The 23,320-nt window shown below is 38.3% G+C and overlaps 1 protein-coding gene across 3 annotated transcripts; it reads right to left on the reverse strand.

The window, feature by feature from the left end:
* cep131 (centrosomal protein 131) lies at positions 1-23,026 on the reverse strand. Of its 3 annotated transcripts, XM_060895741.1 has the most exons (27): positions 22,889-23,026; positions 22,363-22,445; positions 21,160-21,356; positions 20,699-20,793; positions 18,916-19,027; positions 18,227-18,354; positions 17,776-17,880; positions 17,496-17,663; positions 17,015-17,132; positions 16,584-16,697; positions 16,195-16,348; positions 15,948-16,048; positions 15,589-15,768; positions 14,883-15,074; positions 14,608-14,745; positions 14,334-14,459; positions 13,429-13,545; positions 10,278-10,380; positions 8,485-8,686; positions 8,035-8,142; positions 7,756-7,873; positions 7,257-7,331; positions 4,701-4,843; positions 4,171-4,348; positions 3,285-3,481; positions 3,071-3,131; positions 1-2,955 (listed from the first exon to the last, which is right to left on the reverse strand). In XM_060895741.1, exons 3-27 carry the CDS (start codon positions 21,343-21,345, stop codon positions 2,884-2,886), a joined length of 3,291 nt encoding a protein of 1,096 aa, XP_060751724.1. In that variant the 5' UTR covers positions 21,346-21,356; positions 22,363-22,445; positions 22,889-23,026; the 3' UTR covers positions 1-2,883. The 3 variants fall into 3 exon arrangements, with proteins under 3 accessions (XP_060751724.1, XP_060751732.1, XP_060751715.1); XM_060895749.1 differs by lacking the exon at positions 22,363-22,445 and having other exon boundaries at positions 16,584-16,694; XM_060895732.1 differs by lacking the exon at positions 22,363-22,445.
* Positions 23,027-23,320: the final 294 nt, after the last annotated feature.

Here is a 23,320-nt window from a genome sequence, read left to right on the forward strand (position 1 = left end):
TCATCTTAATAAGATTTATTGTACAGGTACAGTCAAAGTCTTCACATTTTAAAATCACCATAATTGATCATAATGACAAAAGAACTACATTTGTGATTAAATTATTAGTTAAGAGCTACAAAAAGGGCACATGTATAGAACCCATAATGACAAGTTTTAGATACAGGAAATATCATTCACTGTCATAGCACAAAAATAAACTCCAACCAGTGGAAATATAAAATTCATTCACTTTGGGGAAATAATGGTAATTGTTACTTAGAAGACTTTAGTCATGAATGAAATTGATAGGGTTTTTCCACCTTACCACAAATATACCAGATCGGCTTGGTGACATTATTTGTAAGCAATACCGATTTTACATACAATTTTTTAAAATAGCATAATACATCTGGGTTTAAAAATAGCAGTAAATTTAATCAGAACTATATTATCATTTATGTCACTTCTGTCATGCAACTCAATCTTTGAACCGATGCACCTGTTTAACAAAAAGGAGATGATATGCAGGCTTTCACTGACCTGCAGAATGTGATTGTGTATGAAAGTGTTACTTCATTTCTTCTGTTTCAGACTATTTTAAATTTACACTTTTAAGCGATGAGTCATATCTTTTGTTTTCACCGTCATGGTCCTTAATTAAACATTGACCAGGACACTGATGGTTTTGTTTGTATTCATTTTTGGAATCAGACCAGAATCCTTACAGATGGTGTGCACCAACAATGTCAACCATTCTGCAAACCCAAATAAACACAAAGGCCATGGACCTAAACACACAGCTCTTCTCCTCTGCTCTCTAAACTTTATAAAACATTCACCGGACCATTCCTCTATTTGTCCTTCTAGATGAACCTTTATCTAGGGTTCAAATTACATGCTCAGTTAATCTTAAGCACACACACACGTTATTTGTATGTGTAGAGAAGGGTGGAATGGTATGAATCTGCACGCTATAAAAAACACATCTGAAATAGATCTCAGTGTCTGCGTTACCTGCTAATGCTACTGGAGTCTGGCTTGCTATAAGGGAATGGAGATTTTGAATGTTGGAAATGTGATAAGGAAATAAATTGTGCTTTATCCTAGACCTCAAGGTACCAGGGTGACACCTTTCACTAAACATTGTATAAAATATTATTTAACATCAGAATAATCTGATTTACTAAAACCCATCAAAAAAATGGTACAAATGGACAGTACTATCTATACAACATTCAGAATGGTCAAACATAAGGCCTTTTCATCAAATGGAAGGCATAAAGAGTTATGAATTGCTTAAATTCATCAAAACTGAGCTGTCTCCATTTAGGGGAGCACTGAACCAGTCAAGGGCATTTACTTGTTAAAGGTTAATATAAAATCACAACTAATATTGATATTGGACTGTGACTTGGGGCCCAAATTTCCACCAGTAAAAGGTGGTTTCCACTCGGTCATGCTCTGTGACCTTTCAAGAACAGCAGCTTAAGAGCTCAAACAAGAGGCTACAGTATATTTCTCTGTTCCAAATGTTCTACACCAAAAAGCAGGAGTTCTGAAGATTGGAAAAGATCAACAGGGCTACAAAAGATTGCATTCCATAAAATGCAGCCAATTTAAGTAACCATATTACTTTCAATACCAAGATGGATCAGTCAATCCCATTGGTGTAATTGGAGAAGAGAATGCAAAGGGGAGTGTTTTCTGGGGGAACAGAACAAGGGAGAAGTGTGTTTGAACCTCCTAGTCCTTTTTCAACGTATTAATGCATTTTGTCTCAGGCCTCTGCAAGGCTCAGAGGAATACATTACCTGGTGAAGCTTTAGTGTTAAATGCACAGAAACCCGCTGCACTGTATTCTGAATCTGTCCTTTAAATTCTAGCTTTACTTTCCTTAATGCTCTTAAAAAAAAAAGTATTTTTTACATTGCTTTGTCTATCCATCTTCTTTTCACATCCTGAAGCCTTCTTACTATTACTAACCTTAGAATTCCAAAGATTTACTTTGGTACTTTCTCATATTAAACACTACTCATATATCCACCATTCTTCTATCCTAAAACATACCTAAATGTTCACAATTCGAATCCTTTAACATTTTCTTTCTATTTCCATCTACATATCAAGTTTCTAGAATATTTTCTGTCTGAAACCTAACTATAACAACTCTGATTAGACCTCTTTAAATACAGGGCTTGGCTGGTCATGAGGCCTGCATGTTTCAGTGAACATGTTGTGATCCCACTACTTAGGATGAGCCCTGGGGAGACCTGAGACAAAAGGCATCTGTATTTGACACAAAGGAGAAGGGGTGAGCTTTTGCCCTCCCTCTTCCTGTAATACTGTGTAAAAGCTGAAGGTCTGTAGCAGGGCAACGGCTTTGAAACAGCCACAGGGTTGCAAACTGTGTGGATGACACATCTATTTATTTTTGTTTTGTTCATTTCCCATTTCTATGTAGTGTCTCTCCTTCACTCTGCCTCTCTCTCACTCCTTTTTTAACACAATGATTTGCTCCAGGGAAAGGGCAGCACAGTGTTTTTTTTAGAATGTCTAAAAGTGATTATTGTGAAGGCTTGTGTACCCAGTACTTTTCCCACCCCCACCCTACTCACATGGAGAAAATGTCTCTGGCAGAAAAATTCCCCCCACCACTTCTCACACACCCTCCGCCTGCTGCTTTTTCTCTTCCTCCGCTTGTGTGTCAGGAGAAGTTTGTGGTCTAGTCCAAGGCGAGACAAAGGCCTCTTAGCTCTAATTTGTGCTGAGAAAAGTGTTCTCTTGGATCATGGAAAAGACAACATTGTCAATCCAAACAGGGTAATGTAGTGGAACCATCTTTTCTTCCCTCCTCCTTATCAATCTCTCCTTGTGATAAGGAAAATGGGAGAAGAATATGAATCATTTCCCTAACAGCTGTTTTCTCTGCTGCTCCAACAGGGCCTCCAGGTGATCTGCCCTCTTCAGTGCAGCCTAGGACAGAAATTGGGGAGTGTCAGAGATGTCTTTAATTATAGGCTAAGTTTACATACCCCAAAGGGTAGAATAGATGTTTTTTTAAGGCATTTTTGCAAGATGGCATCCACACCTCGTGCTGCTTTCGCAAGGTGTTCACAGTGTCTTCCTTTTTCAAAATAGCTGATTTCACCCTAAAAAAAATAGAAAGTACAAATCCATGTGACTGCTTATCTACAGTATAACATCTGTGGCACATCTGCACGTTCATGCAGTAAACATCATGAATAACTGCCAAGTTAGAAAGATTAGCATCTGCTCTTTGTCTCTGCCTCTTTTCTCCTTACCGCTGGTGAACCTCAGCCAGTTCTTCTTCTTTCTCTCTGCTGAGTCGCTCCACCTCCAGCCTGAGTCTGGCACGTACCTCTGCCACCTCTACCCTCATCCTCCTGTTCTCTTCCTCCATTACAACCAGTCTCTCTGCAAACTCCTCTCTGATTACCTCTGCGAGGCTACGCCTCTCTTCTGACAACTTATCACGGATCTGCAAACACACACAGGAACACACTATGGATTTGTGGGTGTGACATAGAAACAGGGAAAAATGTCACGATTACTGACACATTACTCAAGCAGTTGTTTGAATACGAGGCTTACCCTCAGCCCTAATAATCCTATTATAGCTTCTAGGTACCAATTAGAATAACCAGTGAAATAAGTTTTGCGTTTACAGAGAAATGTATCAGCATTATGCTATGCAGACGTGCAAGTATGTTGATCCTGTGATTTGTGTCTATAATTCTACTACTTGTGTATTTAATTCTGCACTACACCTGAAACTACTGTATGTTTGTGAGTGTTTTTAATTATATTTTATACTTTATTTTAATTACAAAGCATGACTGAGTCTTGTGCCCATGATAACACTGACACCTTTTACGTCAGCAATGTTTTACAGTAATTGCAGAACACTGGCTTACGAGACAAAAACATGCTTTGTTTTTTTTTTTTTTGGTCACTGGATATCCTCCAGTAGTGCAAATGATCATGTAATAGAATTCTTTTGTTTTATTGGTTATACCAGAGTGTTGCTGGCATTTTCCATGAAATAAGCTTGGGATAACATTTGCTGACAAATGCTACTAGAAATGTTAAGAAGAACATGAGTGTGTTCATTCTCAATACCCTGGTTTGTGTGCATTGTGGACTGTTACTTTATCTTGCATCATTTACCTGTGTGACATCAGTGATTTCTTGCTCTCGTTGTTTGAGAAGGGACTGCAAGCGAAGATTCTCTCCTTCCAGCTCACTCTGTCTTTTTCTCATCTCCTGATGTTTCTCCAGAGCCACCTTCTCTGAGCGCTCCAGCTCTTGAAGCTCGGATTCATACTTTTCCCTCACACGCTTTACACTGAACACAAACAATGTACTGAAATTAAGTGATCTGTAAACCCAGTGGAATTTTTCCGTTCATTTCTTGCTATTTGTATTTGGTGCATTTAAGGTCACAGCACAGTAATATCCTCTTCCTCTTCAGCTATTTGATATTCATGTCAGAGTTTCACATCATGATATCCATTTTCATTTGACTTGGAGGATTTCATGATGTGTCAAACCCAAATAAAGCAATTGTCTGGAAATCTGTTCTGATATGTAAATCTAGGGGTTGGGGGGAAAGTGATTTCAAGTACAGTTTGGTGTCACTTCATTAGGAACACGGGCCTAAAAAATATGGCTGAAGACAAATACTTTTTTATGCTCACCGGTTCTCAGCAGCTCTCTCACATTCTTCTCTGGCACTGCTTGTCTCTGCTTCTAGCCTCTGAATGACCAACTCGATCTCTTTGTCACGAGCACGACGCACTTCCTCTTTCAGCTCTCGCTCTCGAGTAAGCAGCCATACTTCCTGTGGAAACATTGCACTTTCTGTCACACAGATGTATGTGTGGAAGCTCATGATTTCGGTTTTGCAAAGCAGGCTGATGACAATAATACTGTGAAGGTTGATATATGTAACAAAAAGTAATAAAAGGTGAATGGAAACTTTTGTCACTCCAACCCTTGCAGATAAGATTAAAGACCCCTGCCCTACTTTACAAACTCTACATTACTTTACTCAGTTGGGCTGGTAACAGTTTACTGTACCTTTTAAAAGTAGGCCAAATGCTTGCAGCATTTCTCAACATGGTGATTTACAACATATTAAGAAGAAACAGTGTGGTGGAAGAAATTCTTTTGTGGTTTATGGGGATAAAAAAAATTACACTACAGAACATTGTGTGCGAGTGCTAGGTTTGGAGGCACTGTATCAAGTGCAAAAATGCTTTTGTAAACAACTATTATCACCATACTGGACTTGGCAATTTAAGGCCTGTCCATATTTTCAGTCATGTGACCACCTATTGCGAGGCAATAACAGCAATGCATGCTACCATTTTATTTAAAGGGACACGGAATAGCCAAAGGCTACTAAAAACATACAGTGGCAATCGGAATTTGAAGAAACATCTCCCAATCAACTTACAATTTTCGTGCCTTGCCACACTGCAATGCAGGTAAAGCAGTTCATTGATGCTAAGAACACTGAAATAATGTAAGTCCTGATTTAAAGCTGATCAGAAACCTCTAGAAAATCATTAGAAACATAGTTATTGTTAAAAAAAAAAAAATCCCCACTACAGTTACCGAACTGTGGAAGAGACCAGAAAAAGTTTTCCAAGATCACACCAAAGCAGCGTGAGAAACTTGGCCACAGATGTCCTGCAATCATTTTAAGCACTTCCTACTAACTTGTGAAAGCTGAAACCCTTAAAAATATTAGTTGTAGTCTCATGTGCTACAATGGTTACTGTTCTTAGAGTTTTATCACTGTGTTTTCCAGTTTTCCAAGATTTTTTTGGCTTGGTTATTTTGTAAAACATGCTAATAGAAGACTGATATATATACACAGCTAAATTTGCTTCAAAGTTTGAGTGATGAAGATTAACAATATTTCAGAAGAAATCCAATGTTTATGAATTGTTCTATAATTTAGATCGTCATAGTATTTATGGGGTCAAAACAAGGTAATGTCATTGTCATTAATACTTTAAAGCTTCGGGTATCTGATGCAGACTATTACACAGATTACACAGACCTTCATATACAGACGTTGACACGGATGCACTAAAATGTCTGTTTCTATATTCGGGACTAACACCAAAAGGTCTGTGACACAGCTTGTGCCAAGTCTGATTATATCTATTTTTCTGCAAACCGTTCCAGATCATGTTACAGTGTTTGAGTATGCAAATAGTAAAATAATTATATAAAAATTGTATTATAATATATGTAATCAGAAAACAAGTATTTGCAGATATCACTATTGCATTAAAAGTACTGATAAAAAATCTTAATGTCATCACTGGTCTAACCTTAAATAGTTAATTTTAAGTAGATGATAATAATTAAGCAACATTGTACAAAAAAGTGTGCCGTTATACTGTAGATCAGTTGAGCCCTGAGGTACGGGGTAATCCCAGCCACGCTGATATTCAATTAGTCGTTAAGCTTTCATTTAAATACCCATTGAGTTTGTGGGTTTGTTGTTTTACAGTATATCCAGGTCACATCTCATTCAATTAAACACAAGCAGACTGTAGGTGACTTAGTGTCCTCAATGGATAGAGCATAGACTCACTGACAGCCCATTGTTACAGTAGGAGTTGTCCTAATGCGACAAACTGTTGGTGAATTTGGAATTTTATATATCGAACACATATAAATGTAGTAATACAAACACTAAAATGTCCCAGTGTTAACTAAATATTAACCATTCTTGAAACACTGTCTCTATTCAAATTAGTGGACCAGAATAAACTGTTGTATAACTGCTACTATTTTAGGTGGACAGTCTCCCCCTATTTTTTTCTTAAAAGCAGAACAGAACTCTGTTTACTGGCATTTTCTAGACTGCTAGGAGAAATTTTAATGCAACAGGCACCAGCTTTGGCTTCAGAAGCTCTTTTACATACAAGATTTCTGATGTCTTGTGTGGTAACCATCGCTCAATCGACTTATAAAACAGCTTAGAATTCATCTTTTGTTTAAAATCATTTGTTTATTTTAATACTCAGTAAAGCTCTGTTGAAATATGTATTATCAACGTCAATGTCTTTTACTTTGCTTTTAACTGTTTCTCAGTTCTTGTTAGTGTTTATTTTAAATCTTTGAGCAGCATTGTGGGAAACTGGGTGAAATATGAGTGGAACAGATCATCTGTGAGAACATTCTCTACTACCGAAATGAAATGGTTCACACACAAACACACAAAAACAAACCTCCTTTTTCATGTAATTTTCTTCCCATGTCTGTTTCTCAATTTCCATGCGTTCCAGCAGAGCCTTCATTTCCACCTAAAAACACAACACAACACAAGACAAGTGTTATTTTGTTACCAGGAATGCACTACGGCTAACAAGTCAAGAATCAATACAGCATTCAGCAAATAATTCCTGAATGCTGCTACTGCACAAGTGTTATAACTGATAACTGGTGTGAAAGTTGACAGCTGTCATGTCTGCCATCGTATCTCTCTCTCTCTCTCTCTCTCACACACACACACATGCACACGTTTATATTGAATACTAAGTAATAAAAAGGATCTAAAGGATCTATATATAGGGATGTAGTAGCTCAGTGGTTAAGGTGTTGATCTAGGTCATGAGTTTGAATCTCAGGTCCACCAAGCTGCCTCGCCTAGCAAGTTACATGCATCACGATTCAGTTTCATTTCCTAATGAACCATTTGAGTCTAAAATTGTGCTTTCGAGTTTTTACCTGGTGCCGTCTCTCCTGCTCCTCTCTGCTCTTTTCCATCTCTTCCTTTAAAGCACGATTAGCCAGAGAGCTGTTGTTCTCCAACTGAGTCTTCAACTCCTCCAACTCAGTATGCTGCCTGTACCACAAACACCACACACACTTTTAGGTGAACTTAAGAATGCATGTCAGTAGTAGAGTGACTAATATACATAAAGTTCACCTGATTATTTCATTTTACCATGAATTGACATGATTATATAACTTTTAATGTAAAAACAAAATTGTATATATCCTGACCTAGCAGCTTGTTGGGTAAGTCGCTCTTTCTCATCAGCAACCTCCTTGTAGAGTCGTCTGCTCTGCTGCTGTAAGGCATTCTGTTCTTCCTGTAGCTGCTTCTCAAACCTAACACACACATATACAGTTACACACAGCCCGATCCTGTACACTAATTATGAAGAAGCATGTTCCCTGCATGTATACCTTACAAATTACATGATACAGCATTGACATCCTAAAGCTAATATCTCAGATCTGATCAACTGACAGTAAAGGTTCAAGCTCTTTTATTTAATAAGCTTTAATAGTGGGTTGAAAGGACAATCCTGACATAAGCATCTTTCAAGGTTATTCGAAACAATGAAAAAAATCACTAATGTTAATAACTGACAGTATTTTGTGAGGGCCAGTGTGTGTACAGCAGACACTCTTTCTTTTAGGTGCTAATAATGACTTTGCGCTGTATACCTTTGCTTGGCGAGCTCCCTCTCACGCTGGCACTGTTCGTCTCGCTCCTTCTCCAGCTGCTCTCGGAGCTCTTCGATTTGTCGGACGTATCGCTGTGCTGCTCTCTCATCTGCTTGCAGCAACTCTGCATCGTGCAGCAACTTCAGCTTCTTCAGCTCCTGCTTGTGCTTGGAGATCAGCTTTTGGATCTCTGGCTCAAGGCCTGAACATGCAGATATGAATATACATTATACAAAGTGTCATGTCAAAAGATTTTGGTTGTGAGTTACACATACACGATTACACATTATAAAAAGTGACATTTCATAAGATTTTCAAAATTAATTAAACTACCCTAGTAGTCAGATTTACAAGTTAGTCTAGTCTGGTCTAGTGTTAATTTTGTCAGACAAGATGAGACGAAATATGTTCGTCAACAACCTTTTTTTTTTCATGACTAAGACGAGACGATGAGAAGACTGCACCACTGTCCAAAAACGCTGACTAAGACTAAATTAACATGCATTATTGTTGACGAAAAAAGACGAGGCGAAAATGTTTTGTGTAAAATAAAAACTAAGATAAAATCTCTCTTCATTTTCGTCTACAATTGTCTCTGCTTTTTCATCAGCTGTTACGCCTTTAAAATATTTTGAACGAGTTCGTGGCTTCGCGCTGTTGCTCAAGAAAGAATTCCACACGCCGCTCAAAAAAAATAAATAAAAAAAAATCCTGAGCACAAGTCCACGGTCTAGGCAGGCTTTTTGTGTTAAGTTATATTTCCTGTCGCTGCGCAGGCTCTTTTATTGTACATGACTTTGTACACAGGACTTGTAAAGTAGGCCTATTCTTTTCAGTTTTTCTGAGTATATTTATTTTATTTCTGATTTGAAAAGAAACATGAGACACAAGGCAACCAAAACAGTTTTAAAAACCATTGTAACTTAAGTTGTCAGTCAGAGTCTGTTGGGCCCCAACTTTTGAATTGTGTTGGTTAAAATAAAATACTCTTCAGAACAGGTAGATCATTTGTGAATGTGTCTCCTAAATCAGAAATTGAAAACCAGACACGTTTAAAATTTGAACAAAAATCATTCAACAAGTGTATTTTGTCAGGTAATTATGACATTTAACCAATGTTTGAGATGTGAAACACTTTTTTTTTTACTGAAATGTTTATCAGTAATAATCTCAGTAATAATGTGTTATTTTAAAAAAAGACTACAATTTTTTGACTAAAACTAGACTAAAATTAAAAGACTTTTAGTCGACTAAAACTTGACTAAGATGCCTTGAGTTTTCTTTTGACTAAAACTAGACTAAAATGATGAGACTTTTAGTCGACTAAAACTTGACTAACAAAAAAAAAGATATGTGAATGACTAAATATGACTAAAACTAACAAGGACATTTGGCACAAGACTAAGACTAAGACTAAATTAAAAATAGGTGACAAAATTAACACTAGTCTGGTCTACAAATAAAATGTTGACATGCTGCAATGTCCTTGTTTGACTTTATTTTTGCAAATTGAGTGTGTCTGAGAGAATTTTGTGGCTTTTTTCACTGTACTTTATGCACTGCATGGTCACTGACAAGATTTACCTGCTGTCTTATTCTGTAGGTCAAATGATAGCATGCAAATTTTACATGGCAGTTTGGACAGCTGATAGACAACCGAGAAGAAGCAACCTTTTTACCCTTTAATGTCACTCAGGACTTAGTAGTGCATGTGCCTTTTTACTTCTTTGACAGCTCAGTTGAGTGGAGACTGGAAGAAGAGATGGAAGCATAATTGGTTTATACCAGCTCACCTTTGACAGTGATCTCCTTGATCTTCTTGGTCTTCTCATCAATCCACTTCTCTCGCCTGATCTTTTCTGAGGCACTCATTAATTCTTTTATTTTTTTTATCTCCTGAGGTTGCAGAGAAGAGAAAAAGAGTAAAAGAAATTAAAATCACCTCACTGTGACTAGCTAAAGGGTACATTTTGGTCCCTTTAAATATGTTGTCTGGACATATGGCTAAAAGTATATAAACTCCTTCCCATCTCTGTATGCTGTAGCAATAAGATTTCACTGAAACAAAGGGGCCAAACATGTTCTAGCATGAGAATATCCCTGTGCACAAAGTGAGATAAGGTCATGGATGGAGTGGAAGCACCTAAGTGTCTTGCTCCACTGAACAACTTTAGGGATGAACTAGAACACTGGCTGAACTACAGGCTTCCTCACTAACCATCAGTGTCTGACCTCATTAATGCTCTTGTTGGAAGGCTTATAATATAACAGCAAATAGGGAACCAACTCTGAAATAAGAGATTTGAAATACAGATATGGGTGTAAGAGTCAGCTGTGCACATACATTTGCCCATATAATATATTAATTGAGTGCTATACTAAAAAAAAAAAAAAAAAAAAGAAAGATGATGACAGTGCAATGTAATTCACTTTTTATTGTAATTCAGTATTATGTCCAGTAAAAAAATGTACCAACTGTAACTAAAAGCTGACACTGGAGACTGTGCTGTTTTGTACAATATCTTATATTGTACACAACTGCTGCAATTACATTAAGTGTTCATTCCCGTATTTTTTGCTATAGAATATACTACAAGTACTGTAGAATATACAGTATGTACTCTGGTTGGTGCTGCTTTTGTACACTCTCTTTTGTGTTTTGTTTGCACTGTCTTTTGTCTTGCACTGTTAGCACAGATGCACTTTATGTGGCTAATACTAACTTACGTAAGTCCTTAGCACTGTGTTGTTCTATGTAGCTCTGTCTTTGTTCTATGTTGCACCATGGTCCTGTAGAAACATTGACTCATTTCACCATGTACTGCATCAGCTATATCTGGTTGAAATTACAATAAAAGCTTCTTGACTTGACTTGAAATGTTAAATAAACTCCTTAATTTTGCTGACTCGTGTTTGAAATGGCTCAAACCATCTGTGTGTTTACTTTAGATGTACAAATCCATGCAGTTAACATGCAGTGTTAAGTCTGTGAAATGAAGCATGTGCTTGAGTCATCATAGAAACTCACATTGTTTTCCAGCATTCTATATTTAATTTCCCCAGAAAAAAAAATCTAAAACGTTAGTAGGAAGAAACTTTTCAGCCACCAAAATGTGAACAGTGGGGTGGCCACGACTCGGTGGAAAAAATCCAAATGTTTTGATAGGTTGTCAGAGGTGCCTGCAAATCTACCCTGAAATGTTCCATTTTATTTTAAAAGGTAAAAAGAGTAGATACACACAAATAGTGAACATCTAAAATTGAACTGTTCTGGTCAGAGTAAACATTCCATATACCAGCCTGGTTTATTATAGGGTGTGTCTAGTACTGATCTACAAGTCTACATGTCTGACTTTATTACAGGCTTCTCACAGCAGGGTGTAATGATGCTGTTTGTCAGTGGTTCCAAAAACTGTTCGCACTTGTTTGTTAAGCATTAACATTGCATAGGCCACTTTATTATGCATGTTTAAGACTTTCAAGAGACAGCAAAGCTCTTGTGGAAAAAAAGCAATGAGATGATTAAAGGTGTGGAGGTTAGAAATGGAAACACAAGCATTACCTCACACAAGGGACCCAGAATTTGCCACACCTACAGCCAGAAGAACAAAAATAAGCAGAGGGCCAGAGAAACAGACAAGGTAAGAAAGAGAGAACAGTTAAGGAAAGCAAAAGCAATGTTGCAATCAAGCACATGCATCCCATACACACACACCTCTACATGAAAGGTGTTTTGTGTTAGAGAAATAAATTTCAGAGGTTATTATTAAAAGACAAACAATGACTGAGGAATTTATGCTTGCTAAAAAAATAACTAAGATCTAAAGATCTACAGCTGAAAACTGATTTAAATCAACCCAGAAGTCTTGAAAACAGCACACATGTAGAGCAAGCAAGCAGGTAAGCCCCTAGAGTCACATAACACTAATGCAGGAAGAAATAAAAGCATTTGTTACAAACACCAGGGATTTCGTTTACTAAAGCATGTGAAACAGGGGTGTCCACTCTTTTCTGCAAAGGGCTGCTGTGGGTGCAGGATTTCATTCCAACCCAGCAGTAGCCATACCGCATACCATCTGATTAATCAGTTGATCCTGGCTTTTAATTGACTCTGGTGCGGCTTCTGCATGGTTGGAATGAAAACCGATTCCAGCCCTTTCCGGATACGAGTGGACACTCCAGGTTAAATATGTACTGGTAGTTATCATGTATGTACACACAGATGTATGCAGTAGGCATCAATAAACAGCACCCATTCAAAATTGATGTCCTCATGCATATTCCCAAAAGGTTTAAGAAGATAAACTTCACAGACAATGACAAAGATATTGCTGCACGAAGTACAACACTTGTAGGGTACTTGTAGTTCTTTGCTGCCTTTTCTTCTGCTGGTTTTAAAAGTGTAAGTAAGTAGGAAATGTCATTATTCATCTAGTAGCTGGTAGTGAGATGCTAATTTCTCTTTGAAATGTACCTGAAATTTGAAATTTACAGCTCTAAATTCGAGATCAACTAAAATTGCAATGGCAAAAAAAAAAATCTGACAAAAACCAAATGATCCAATCCTCACTCGCAGACATTTCCAGTGGTGCTAAAAACACATTCCCTCAGGAAAGCTGAAAACAATGCATAACCCCAATTCACCTTTAGTTTCTTTCAGCCTATTTTAATTTACTGTGAGTACTGAAATAAGTAATTAATTAGTAATACATTTTTAAATAATGCTGATATGATGTACGTGATATAATAATCAGTTTACTTGCTGTTACATGTGTATACCACTGGGGGTATACCACGGTCAGGCATGTGGGGACATTTGCATACACCTGGTTCATGCACAAAACTGTGTGTACACATGGTTATGCACAAAACTACATGTAGACACATCTGACAAAAGAGGCCCCAGGTCTGACTACCAGCCTCATGATAAAAGATACAACTCACCAGTTCATGCTGCTCCTGCATCTGGTTGATCTTTTTTGTGTATTTCTGGTCAACCTGTTTGAGCTCAGTCACCACACACTCACAGTGCTCATTCAGGGACTTCTTGTCATCGATCAGCTGAGAACAAGAGATAGATTACTTTCATACTTTCTACTGTATAAGCTGTGTGGTCTCACGAAATTTTAAGGATGTGGGTGAGTGGTTAAACACATTGGGTTACTAAATATAAGAGCTGTGAGTTCAAATCTCATGACTGGATCCTTGAGAAAAATACTTAACTCTCACGGTCGTAATTGTAAATAGCTTTGGATAAAAGTGTCAGGCAAATGTAAATCTTTTGGAACTGTTCCTTCTTGATCTAAATATTAGCACATTTCCAGACTATTATATCTGAACAGAGGTCATATAATTAGCCAATAAAACAATTATTCTATTGATAATCTATAATCTGTAACAGGCCTCCTCTAATCCATCCAGTTCAAACATGTTTTGGTTTGTTAATTAGCTGATGAATAGATCTAGTGAACAAATACTTCCACTTAATGCTAATTCACTACACTCACAGCAGACTTTTTCAGTTAGTGTCTGTCTCCCAAAGATGAACATTAGCATGAAGCTATGAAAATAATTATACTTTATATATATTTGTATATAGCTTCACCACCCACTTTAATAAGAACACATCTACACACGCACATTCAAGCAGTGACCTAATCAGCCAATCAAGTGCAAAATAAATCATGCTAACTCAACAGAAATCAACTGAACAGCTGATGAGTTTACAACTGAGCAGGTTCATGAAAATTTAAATATTAAAATAGAAACACACACACACATATATATATATATGTATGTATATATATATATAAAATTTTATCTAGAACTTCAGTTAGCGTCACAGGTACCTGGTCGATGAAAGCCAGGTGTCTTTGGATTGTAGCCTCGTATTGCTGTTTCTGCATCTGGAAGTTGTTGTTGAGTTCCTTCTCTGTCTCCTTCACATTATGGAGCATCAGCTCTCTCTGCTGGGTCTGCAACCAGATATCCGTTTGTTCTCACCAGCTGTACTCAATATCTTTATGTATTTTAAACATCCATGTAGCAAGACATGCAAACAGGCATTTGTTTTCATATAAAGTGCCTATAAAGTTTTAATATAATGTGCATATATTAATTTACCAGTGCGGTCTGTAGCATCGTGACAGCGCGTTGCTTTTCCTTCAGCTCCAGTTTGAGTCTCATTGTAGAGCTGGCAACCTCAGCAGCAGTAGCAGAAGCCTGATCCACTGCAGCCAGCTCCTCCTCAGATAGCAGCACCTATAGATAAACACAGCAAATCTATAGTTATAGAAATTAAAAATATATAGCTTTTCAATTTGAAAAATAAAGAATATGGACAGTGGGCAGAAAAAAAAAGTAGCTCAAATCAAAGTTGACTCAGATCCTAGCAGTACCTCTCTGTGTGATCCTGAGGTTACTGAACGTGGCCTCTCCTGCTCAGACTTCTCCATCTCATCCAGGAAGCTCATGATGCTCTGCAGCTTGGCCTCAGAGAGTAAAGCTACGCCATCTGACAGGGCAGGGCTCTGGCTCAGCTGCCCATGTCTCTCCAAATTATCTGTGGTTAGGGTGATGGACCCTCCATCCTGAAGGGGCGAGTAGGATGTTAGAAATAAGTAGTGTTCTCAAAGTATGATCAGACTGTATATCAGTTATTTTGTTCCAAATAAGACAGTAATTCTTTTTTGGAGGTTCGAGCATAAGTAGATCAACCAAGTACAGTAACTTAAAGTGGTTTTACTTATGTGTTCCCTAAAAGTTGTTTTTTTTCGGAATAGTACAAACTATACGTATATGTTAATAGCATCATTAAATATGGGAATATTACCTAATATTTTAATATTTTTGTTATGTCCATAATGCTGAATTCAATATTATGAGTTCATGATGTTGATTGATCTCACAATCACATTTACGTTATATTATTTTGTACACTATACGGGGTATTGGATGACAAATGTTTGAGCTCAAAACTGTGTCATTAAAGTGCATTTAGACCAAGGGTTCTCAATTCTTCCCAAGACAGGAAGTCTATAATACAGTCAAGTTAAAAACTACCACAAAGCCATAAAAACTGCTGGTGGACCAGAACAGACGCACCTCATCAATCCAGGAGTATTTCTCCTTCCGGTAGCTCTTAGCCCCTGAGAGTCTCTCTGGTCCCTCTTCTAGGAGTTTGAGGGAATCAAGGAGGTCATTAAGTGTTGTTTTAGAATGAGCTCTGCTCGATGGTGCCCCCTGTCGCTGGTCTTCTACACTCACAGACCGCTGCAGAATCTCCTGAGCAACAACATCTCAGTTAGCATCAACTTATTTTAAGTGCATTGTGGAATTTCTCAAAGAAAATCTCAAAATCAATATATGTATATTTCTTGGAGAGAATATACATTCAGAAACACTCTCATCTGTTTACTATTTCTCCAATGAAGTCTTGTCCCTTAAAAAGTTTAAATAATTACCTGAGAACACTGAGAGCCTCTTCGTGTTGACACCACCGTGGGTGATGCTGCCCTCTGATTGGCAACATCTTCAAGCTCACTCTCCAAATCCACATTAGAATCTGTGTGCAGCAGTTCAACATATTCAACAAAGACATCAGAGGTATAATACTTAGAATATCCTCAAATACCATCACCAATAACAGTTTGGGTTTTTAGCTCAAACAAACAAAACCACTGAAAGGGGAAGCTGCTGAGCTCCAGATACCTGTGTTCTTAGCCTTGTTGGCTGTAGGGGAGGTAGGCAAACTCTGAGTGAGTTTCATATGCCCCACTTTCCCAGCCTGTTGCAGGGCTTCTACTTCCTGTTCTGCTATTCGTTGTACCTCCTCAGCTCGCTGTTCCCTCTTCTGCTGCAGTTCCTGTGTGTGTGAGAGACACATACAATACAACATTGTTATTACACATATGAAATTTGTTACTGTGCACAATCTAAGACTAACAGTACAATTTATTTGATAAAGATATCCAGCATGCGGTTGTAAAACGGTCTACAACTTTAGGCTTGGGCGTAACTGATTTATTCTAACACAGCAAAAAAACAGCACAGCCTTTTATCTATCTGAAATGGATATGCATGTGGCAAACAAGACAGACCTGGATAGCAGTGAGGCGGGCCAGACGGGCCTTCTCCTCTCTGATGCGTTTCCTGTCCTCCTCTTTCTTTTTCTGTGATATCACAGCTTTTTCCTGTTGTTGCTCTCTTTCCTGCTTAAGCATATGTCTTATTTGTGATATTTAGACTTGAACATTATTTTAAAAGAAACATTTTAAAAGATGACACACCCTTACCAATAAAATTATCCTACACAGGGCAAATAATAATAATAATCATCATAATCATAATAATAATAATAATAATCATATTTATATTATTATTATAAAATTATAATCATTTTGAACTAAGTTAAAAAGAAAAACTCCAGAAATCCTTCATCTTATTCTTGATCTCAAAAAGCTTCAGTATTCAGACATGAGGATCAAATGGATCAGGACACTACAGAGTTTAAGGAAATCCAGCTCAGTACCTTTCTTTTGGAAGTAAGCAGTTGCTTGAGGGCAGTTTCATTTGTGTTCCTCCTGGTGACATAGCGGCGGTACCAGCGCTGGATTGTGACTGCTGCATGGCTGACCTGCTGGATAAACCTGTTGAAAAAAGATTAAATCGGTTTTTATTCAAATTTAAATTTTATTAGTTCACATACATAAACAAATAATGTCCAAATAAAAATGTAATTTAAAAGTAAAATAATTATGTAGTTATGGTATATACAGTATTATTGATTATGAAGATGTTGCATATGTGTGCAGTTTGTGCGCTGTTTTAGTGCAGATATGATAAGTGTGCTGGCAAAAATTCCAGTTGAAGTAGTGGGTGTCACACGCAGCTTCAAACAGCAATATCTTAACAAATATGATCCGACATTGGAATCTTAGAAGAATTTTGTATTTAATGTTGTTCAGAATATAAGCAGACACAGAATGACAGTGAGGAAGCTCAGGCCTCACCTCTCTGCCTCCTCCTCCGTGACCTCTCTACTACGAGGGCTGCGAGGGCTTCGGGAGCTGGAGACGTTGTTATTGGAGCCTGAAGAAGCCGTGAAGTTCTTCTGAGACTTTGTGAGGGAGCTGCTCTCTAATGTGCCCTCATCGTTCACTGTGGCTTTGATGATGTTACTGTACAGACACGAACCAACAAAAATATCTGGTCATTGACAAAGCTACAGCGCCACCTGCTGGACAAAACTCACTTAGTGTAAGTATGAGCTTTTATATGATGTATTTATACTTGAAGCAGGGTTTCTGATTGGAGCTCTTGGGTGTGAGAGGCTTGTCTGAGTGGTTGTTGTGCAGCATAGTTGTCACTGAGTTCCCCACAGCTGCTTTACTGCTCCTGCAAAACATTAAACACAATGAACTTGAGCTGAACACAGTGGGAGGATCAAGAAATTCCGAAGTACAATTTTAACATCAGTTGTTTTAAAGATGTCTGAAGAACTTAATATTCACTTAGGTCAGTGCTAAGTACTGCATCACACACACACACACACACACACACACACACACACACACACACACACACACACACACACTACTTTTTCACACCACTGTATATATTAATTATTCTAAAATCTGATGGTCAGATTGATTGATTTTCATTCACAGCAGCTTTGACAATAGTCCAATTCACAAGGATTGGGACAATGTGTCTGGGAAGTGAATGATGCTAACTAACCCACCTGTTGTTGGCAGTAAAGTTATCAGCCAATGAAACACCAGAATCTCTTTTCCTTATGCCAGTGGGTGAATCTGTACTGCAGGTGCTGCGAGAGCTGGAGGGCAACGGGAATGCTCGTGGCTGGTCGTCCTTAAACACACACACACACACACACACACAAACACAAAAACTATTTTCATTTTCTTCACAAAAGGCATACAACCACAGCATTACAGTCTCATCTCAGGTTACTCTGCAGAATTGTTCTGCAAATTTCTTAACAGTCGGTCACACAGCACTGCCACAGTAAGAGGGCTTACTTATCATCACCACTAAAGTGGGTAAGAATTGCAGTTTATCCAATTTCATGTACTCCTTTTTAATGCTTTTACTTCATTGAATTTCAAAGCAAGTTTGTCAAAAATGACCCAAATAGAACCCTACACTAAGCCCAAGCTGCTACTGTACATTACACAGTAATGACATTAATGCAGATTAATTTCCTCTAGCTGCAACTATCCCAGCAGGATACTTCTTTTTACCTTATTACTACTTTTCTGGAACTATACAGTCTGAAGTATATTATAAGTACTATAACTATGAAGTCTTGTACAAAAATAAAAAAACCTAAAGTTTATAAATTTTCCTAAAGCACTGAAACTTCAACAGCAGGACAGTCAGAGGTAAATAATAGCACAGGCAGAGAAGTACCAGAATGTTCCATGTTGTGTGGTCTGTAGAAGCCTTAGTGAGGCTGGATAGTTTTCGACGACCATCAGTGCTGCTGTCAAACAGAGCCAAGAAATCCTCTGTATGGCCCTCACTGAGAGAGAGAGAGAGAGAGAGAGAGGTGAGGTGAGAATTTAATGAACGTCAGTAAAAACAAGTCAATGAATCATGATTCACATTAAATAAACTTAAAGTGAATCATTGTGCACATTCTAAAGAGGGTGCATCCTCAGACTTAATAATCCACCATTATTATTATTATTACTATCTTTCATATCAGACATTCCCAGAGACATTATTCGAATACTCAAAATAGATATAAAATCAAAATGGATGGAAACTTCAGTCCAAGTCTACGTTGACCAATTAGACCAAAGTAGACATTTGCAATTCGCAGGGTTTTGGTTCCACAATGCAAAACACACAAACATCATAAAAAGACATTAACATCACTGATACACCTTCACCGCTTCACCTAAACCTATTGAAAGAAAAAAAGGTGTGATGAGTGATATACCCACAGGAGCTGTCTCAACAAAAACAGAAAGTCGACCTGAGCATGGTGAACCATATCAGATGAACCCGTTTCAAACAAAAAAATGCCTTTTTTGTGGTGACAGCTTTGTGAGGACAGCTGCAGTAGGCCTTTGCTAAGGAATGCAATGAGAGGGCAGCCGTTAAGAGACACAGATGCCTTCGCTAACCACAGAGAACACAAACTAGCATATGGCTATCACCTCTATCCAGACATTTAAATGCCTTGGACTATCCAGAATGTGCAACGCGGGCAGATGCTGCTCATCTTGACACCTAACCATGGCCTTACATGCACAACGCCAGCTGGCCAAATGAAAATGGATGCAACACTGATTTTAAAAAGCACATTCCATCACGACATGGGGAGGGGAGGTCAGGGAATGACAGCTATTGATGAGCAGAACGACGAGGGAACAGCGCAAGGTTGTTCTTTATTCTGCTTCTCTATAGGATAAGCAGGCAGACTGAGGGGAGGGTGACGGCAGCTGCCGGACAATAAGCTCCTGGTGTGTGCACACTTCTCCTTTCACTGCAGCCTCATTCGAGAGAGAAACCCGAGAGAGTTCCCTCTTACCCCCCTCCCTGTTTGGGACAAAGCTGCAAACAGTGCCCTCCTCCACATTGCTGCTGCAGCAGCCAACAAACAATAGCCATTGTCTGCAGAAAAAAAGATAAATCTTCCAAACCCCAGCTGTTGCTCCTCCACGCAGTTCAGAAGCCCAAAAGTTTAGGAGCCATCACCCAAGCATGACGATGCCTGGAGCATACACGCTCCATACAGGCAACAAGCTGGGGCACCTCTCTGATCACTCACATCAGTGAAAGCAATGTTCAGAATGTTGTGAAATAACGTATACAATGCCTAAGAATGTATAAGAACGTATGAAGTTACTAAGCAAGATAAGCACAACTGCTGTAATTCGAAACCTGCCTTCCTGGGTTTTATTAGAAAATAGGACACCAGTGGAATAGAACGTCTCTGCACATCGGTCATTCCCCGTGGCAAATCTGCAATTTTTTCCCCAAAGGAATAAAATTCCACCTTAATAAAGGACTAGCAGACTTAATGCTGTATTTTTAATGTTCCACTTCTGCGCATCTACACAATAAGACGTTCTACTTTTTTTTTTTTTAGCAATTCAGTATCACTTGCACAGTTCGGTAACTGGGCTCCTAAGCATACTATAAAATAATGACACTAAAAGAGAACGGGTGTGACGTTTTATACCTGAGTCTAGAGTTGACCTGCTGGTTCACCTGTGTGGTGCTGTTTGATCGCCGCAGATTCTTAATGGCACGGGAACTCCCAAACCCACCATCAACCTGCCATCAACAGGGAGGAATAGCACTTCAATTAAAGAGTCATCACTGTGGCAAAATGTGTTAGAATTGCTGCGGACACTGAAATATTAGGATACACTGTCTGGATTTGAGTTGCATCACATACAACAATGCAGAAAACCCACATGAGGATTTTCCCTATAAATAGTGACGGGTACTAATGAAATGACAGTTTTGCTTCAAAGATGTTTCACAATATTAAATATAAAATTTTTTTTTTTTTAATGCAGTTGGCAAATTGCTGCAGTGTAAGATGAATTAAATAGTTCAGCATATGCTGTAATTAAGAATACATTTATTGTTATTTTGTTATCCCTTTGTGACATGTTTAGGAAGGTGCAGGCTAACCAGAGTGTTGCGTTTGCCACGTCCATCACCGGACACGGACACAGATATGGAGCGGGAGAAGTGTTTTCCCGGTGAGGCGCTGCTGGGTCTGCGGCCCATGGAAAGCTGCGATCCGCTCAAGCTTAGATCCAGCCCGTCTCCAGCCATTCCAGGCTGGATGGACATTGGACTGCGAGTAGTGTGCATCCTCTCTCAGCCTGAGATGAACGGAAAAAATGTCAAACAGAAAGAAAGAATAAGAAAGACATAAGGAAGAATAAGAAATTCAGTGGGATTTACCTGAACTGGAACAGTATTCCACTGTTCACATTTACATTTAAAAGGATTTAAGGAGGATTCTGTGATATAGCCAAAGAGGATTTAATGATAAAGCCTTAAAAGGTTGACTGCTAAAGAAGAGGCAATAGCTATTTCAAATCCTAACACAAAGCCACTTAGGAAATTGTGCAGTTCTTTAAAGTCTGCTGCAAATCTGGTTGGCACCAAAACTAATTATTCAATAATAAGGTAAGAGCCTCACAATAAGCCATTATGAGCAATGTAGCCTTTTACATTACATTGCCACGGTTGTGTAGGAAACCACAGAGATTACACTACATAGGACGGTAACATTTTCACAGGTCTTACGGATAGAGATCCCCATTTATTCAATTCACATCACTTTAACGGAGAATATCAGTTCCCTGATGTTCCCCTGTTGAAAAACTGGACTATAGTTTCACTTTCTAATAAAATTTGGCCTAGCATCGGTCAAGCATTTTTCCACACCATGATCAAATCAATGTCATGCTTTCCAAAACCCCACTCCATTCTGGTGTAATTTGGTGTGTATCTCCAACACTTGATGGAATATCTACCACGTCTATCTAGATACTAGCGAATGCTATATCGTATTGTTACTCGTGCATCACAGAAATTAATTAAATCAATTATATCAATGTTTATCATCCACCTACAGAGACCATCAGATTTCAACTTTAGAAATTTTTGTAAACCATTCAACACATCTGTGAGGCACAGGGCATCGGTGTAAACTGTAAACTCTTTACAATGTGGTATTAAATTATATGAATAACACAAAATACAAAGGACTGTAAACCACATATATTGCTGCATTGTTAATATATAGCCGGTGTAGCTTACATACAACAGGTATCATTTTCCCAACCACCCTGAAGGTTAATTTTAGCTACGATTACTTACCAAATTAAATGAAAGCCAAGATAGATGATTCATTTATCTGGAACATTTGAGTCTATGTGTATGCAACGTGTGTGTAGATCTGTCTGAAAAGAAAAAGAAACCTAAAAAAATACTGTTTTTGGATACTGTGTTTAGGTCTGGTGTTTAATAAATAAATGGACAATTAATTCATTAAGGTCAGTGGAAGGTCCTCAGTAAGACCCTGCGCGTGCGTGTTTGTGTGTGTTAACAGTAGCTGTGGGATGCTACAGTAGCTGCGTAACCAAGACGACGCCAAGCGTTGCTACAGGTGACGTGACCGTTATTGCCAGCTATTATGCTGAACCGAGCAACAAATTTTTAGTATCGACTCCTAAACGACTCCTAGATATTTTGACTCCTAAATATTATATACTGGATGTTATAAAACTAGTTTACATACTTATTATTGTAAATAAAACTGGTTAGTGAATGTACAGCTGTCTCAGGTTGGTCTTGACTCGTTAGCATAACAAACAGAGTGCTAAAATCATTACTCGGCACTCACCTAAAACCTGAATCAAATTGGCCACATCCGCTGTTTCCACTGTAAAATACTGCTCTATATTCCCGTTTGTCGAGATCCCGAGAATTAAATATCCCTCACTGCGATATCACACTTCCACTGTAGAAAAACAGCTTTCGTATCTAACAATAAATACAGCACTATCCCATATCTTAGCGACGAGCCTATCAAATCGCCTAAACGACCATGGCTGTCCAAACTGACCAATCAGAGTGCTGAGTGGGTGGAGCTTCACCGAAAAAAAACGGACGACAGATCCACCTATGTGAATCTTTTATTGGTGGTTGCTCGGATACTCGGGATCGTTCTTGGCGATTTGATTGGTTGCTTTGATTAGCGTTAAGGGGCGGGGGAGAGACTGAGCCAATGTTTGGTTGAAGCTCAGAGATATTTTGGAGAATACTTGCAAGAAAC

This window comes from Tachysurus vachellii, chromosome 2 (assembly GCF_030014155.1).
Source record: "Tachysurus vachellii isolate PV-2020 chromosome 2, HZAU_Pvac_v1, whole genome shotgun sequence".
NCBI lineage: Eukaryota > Metazoa > Chordata > Actinopteri > Siluriformes > Bagridae > Tachysurus > Tachysurus vachellii.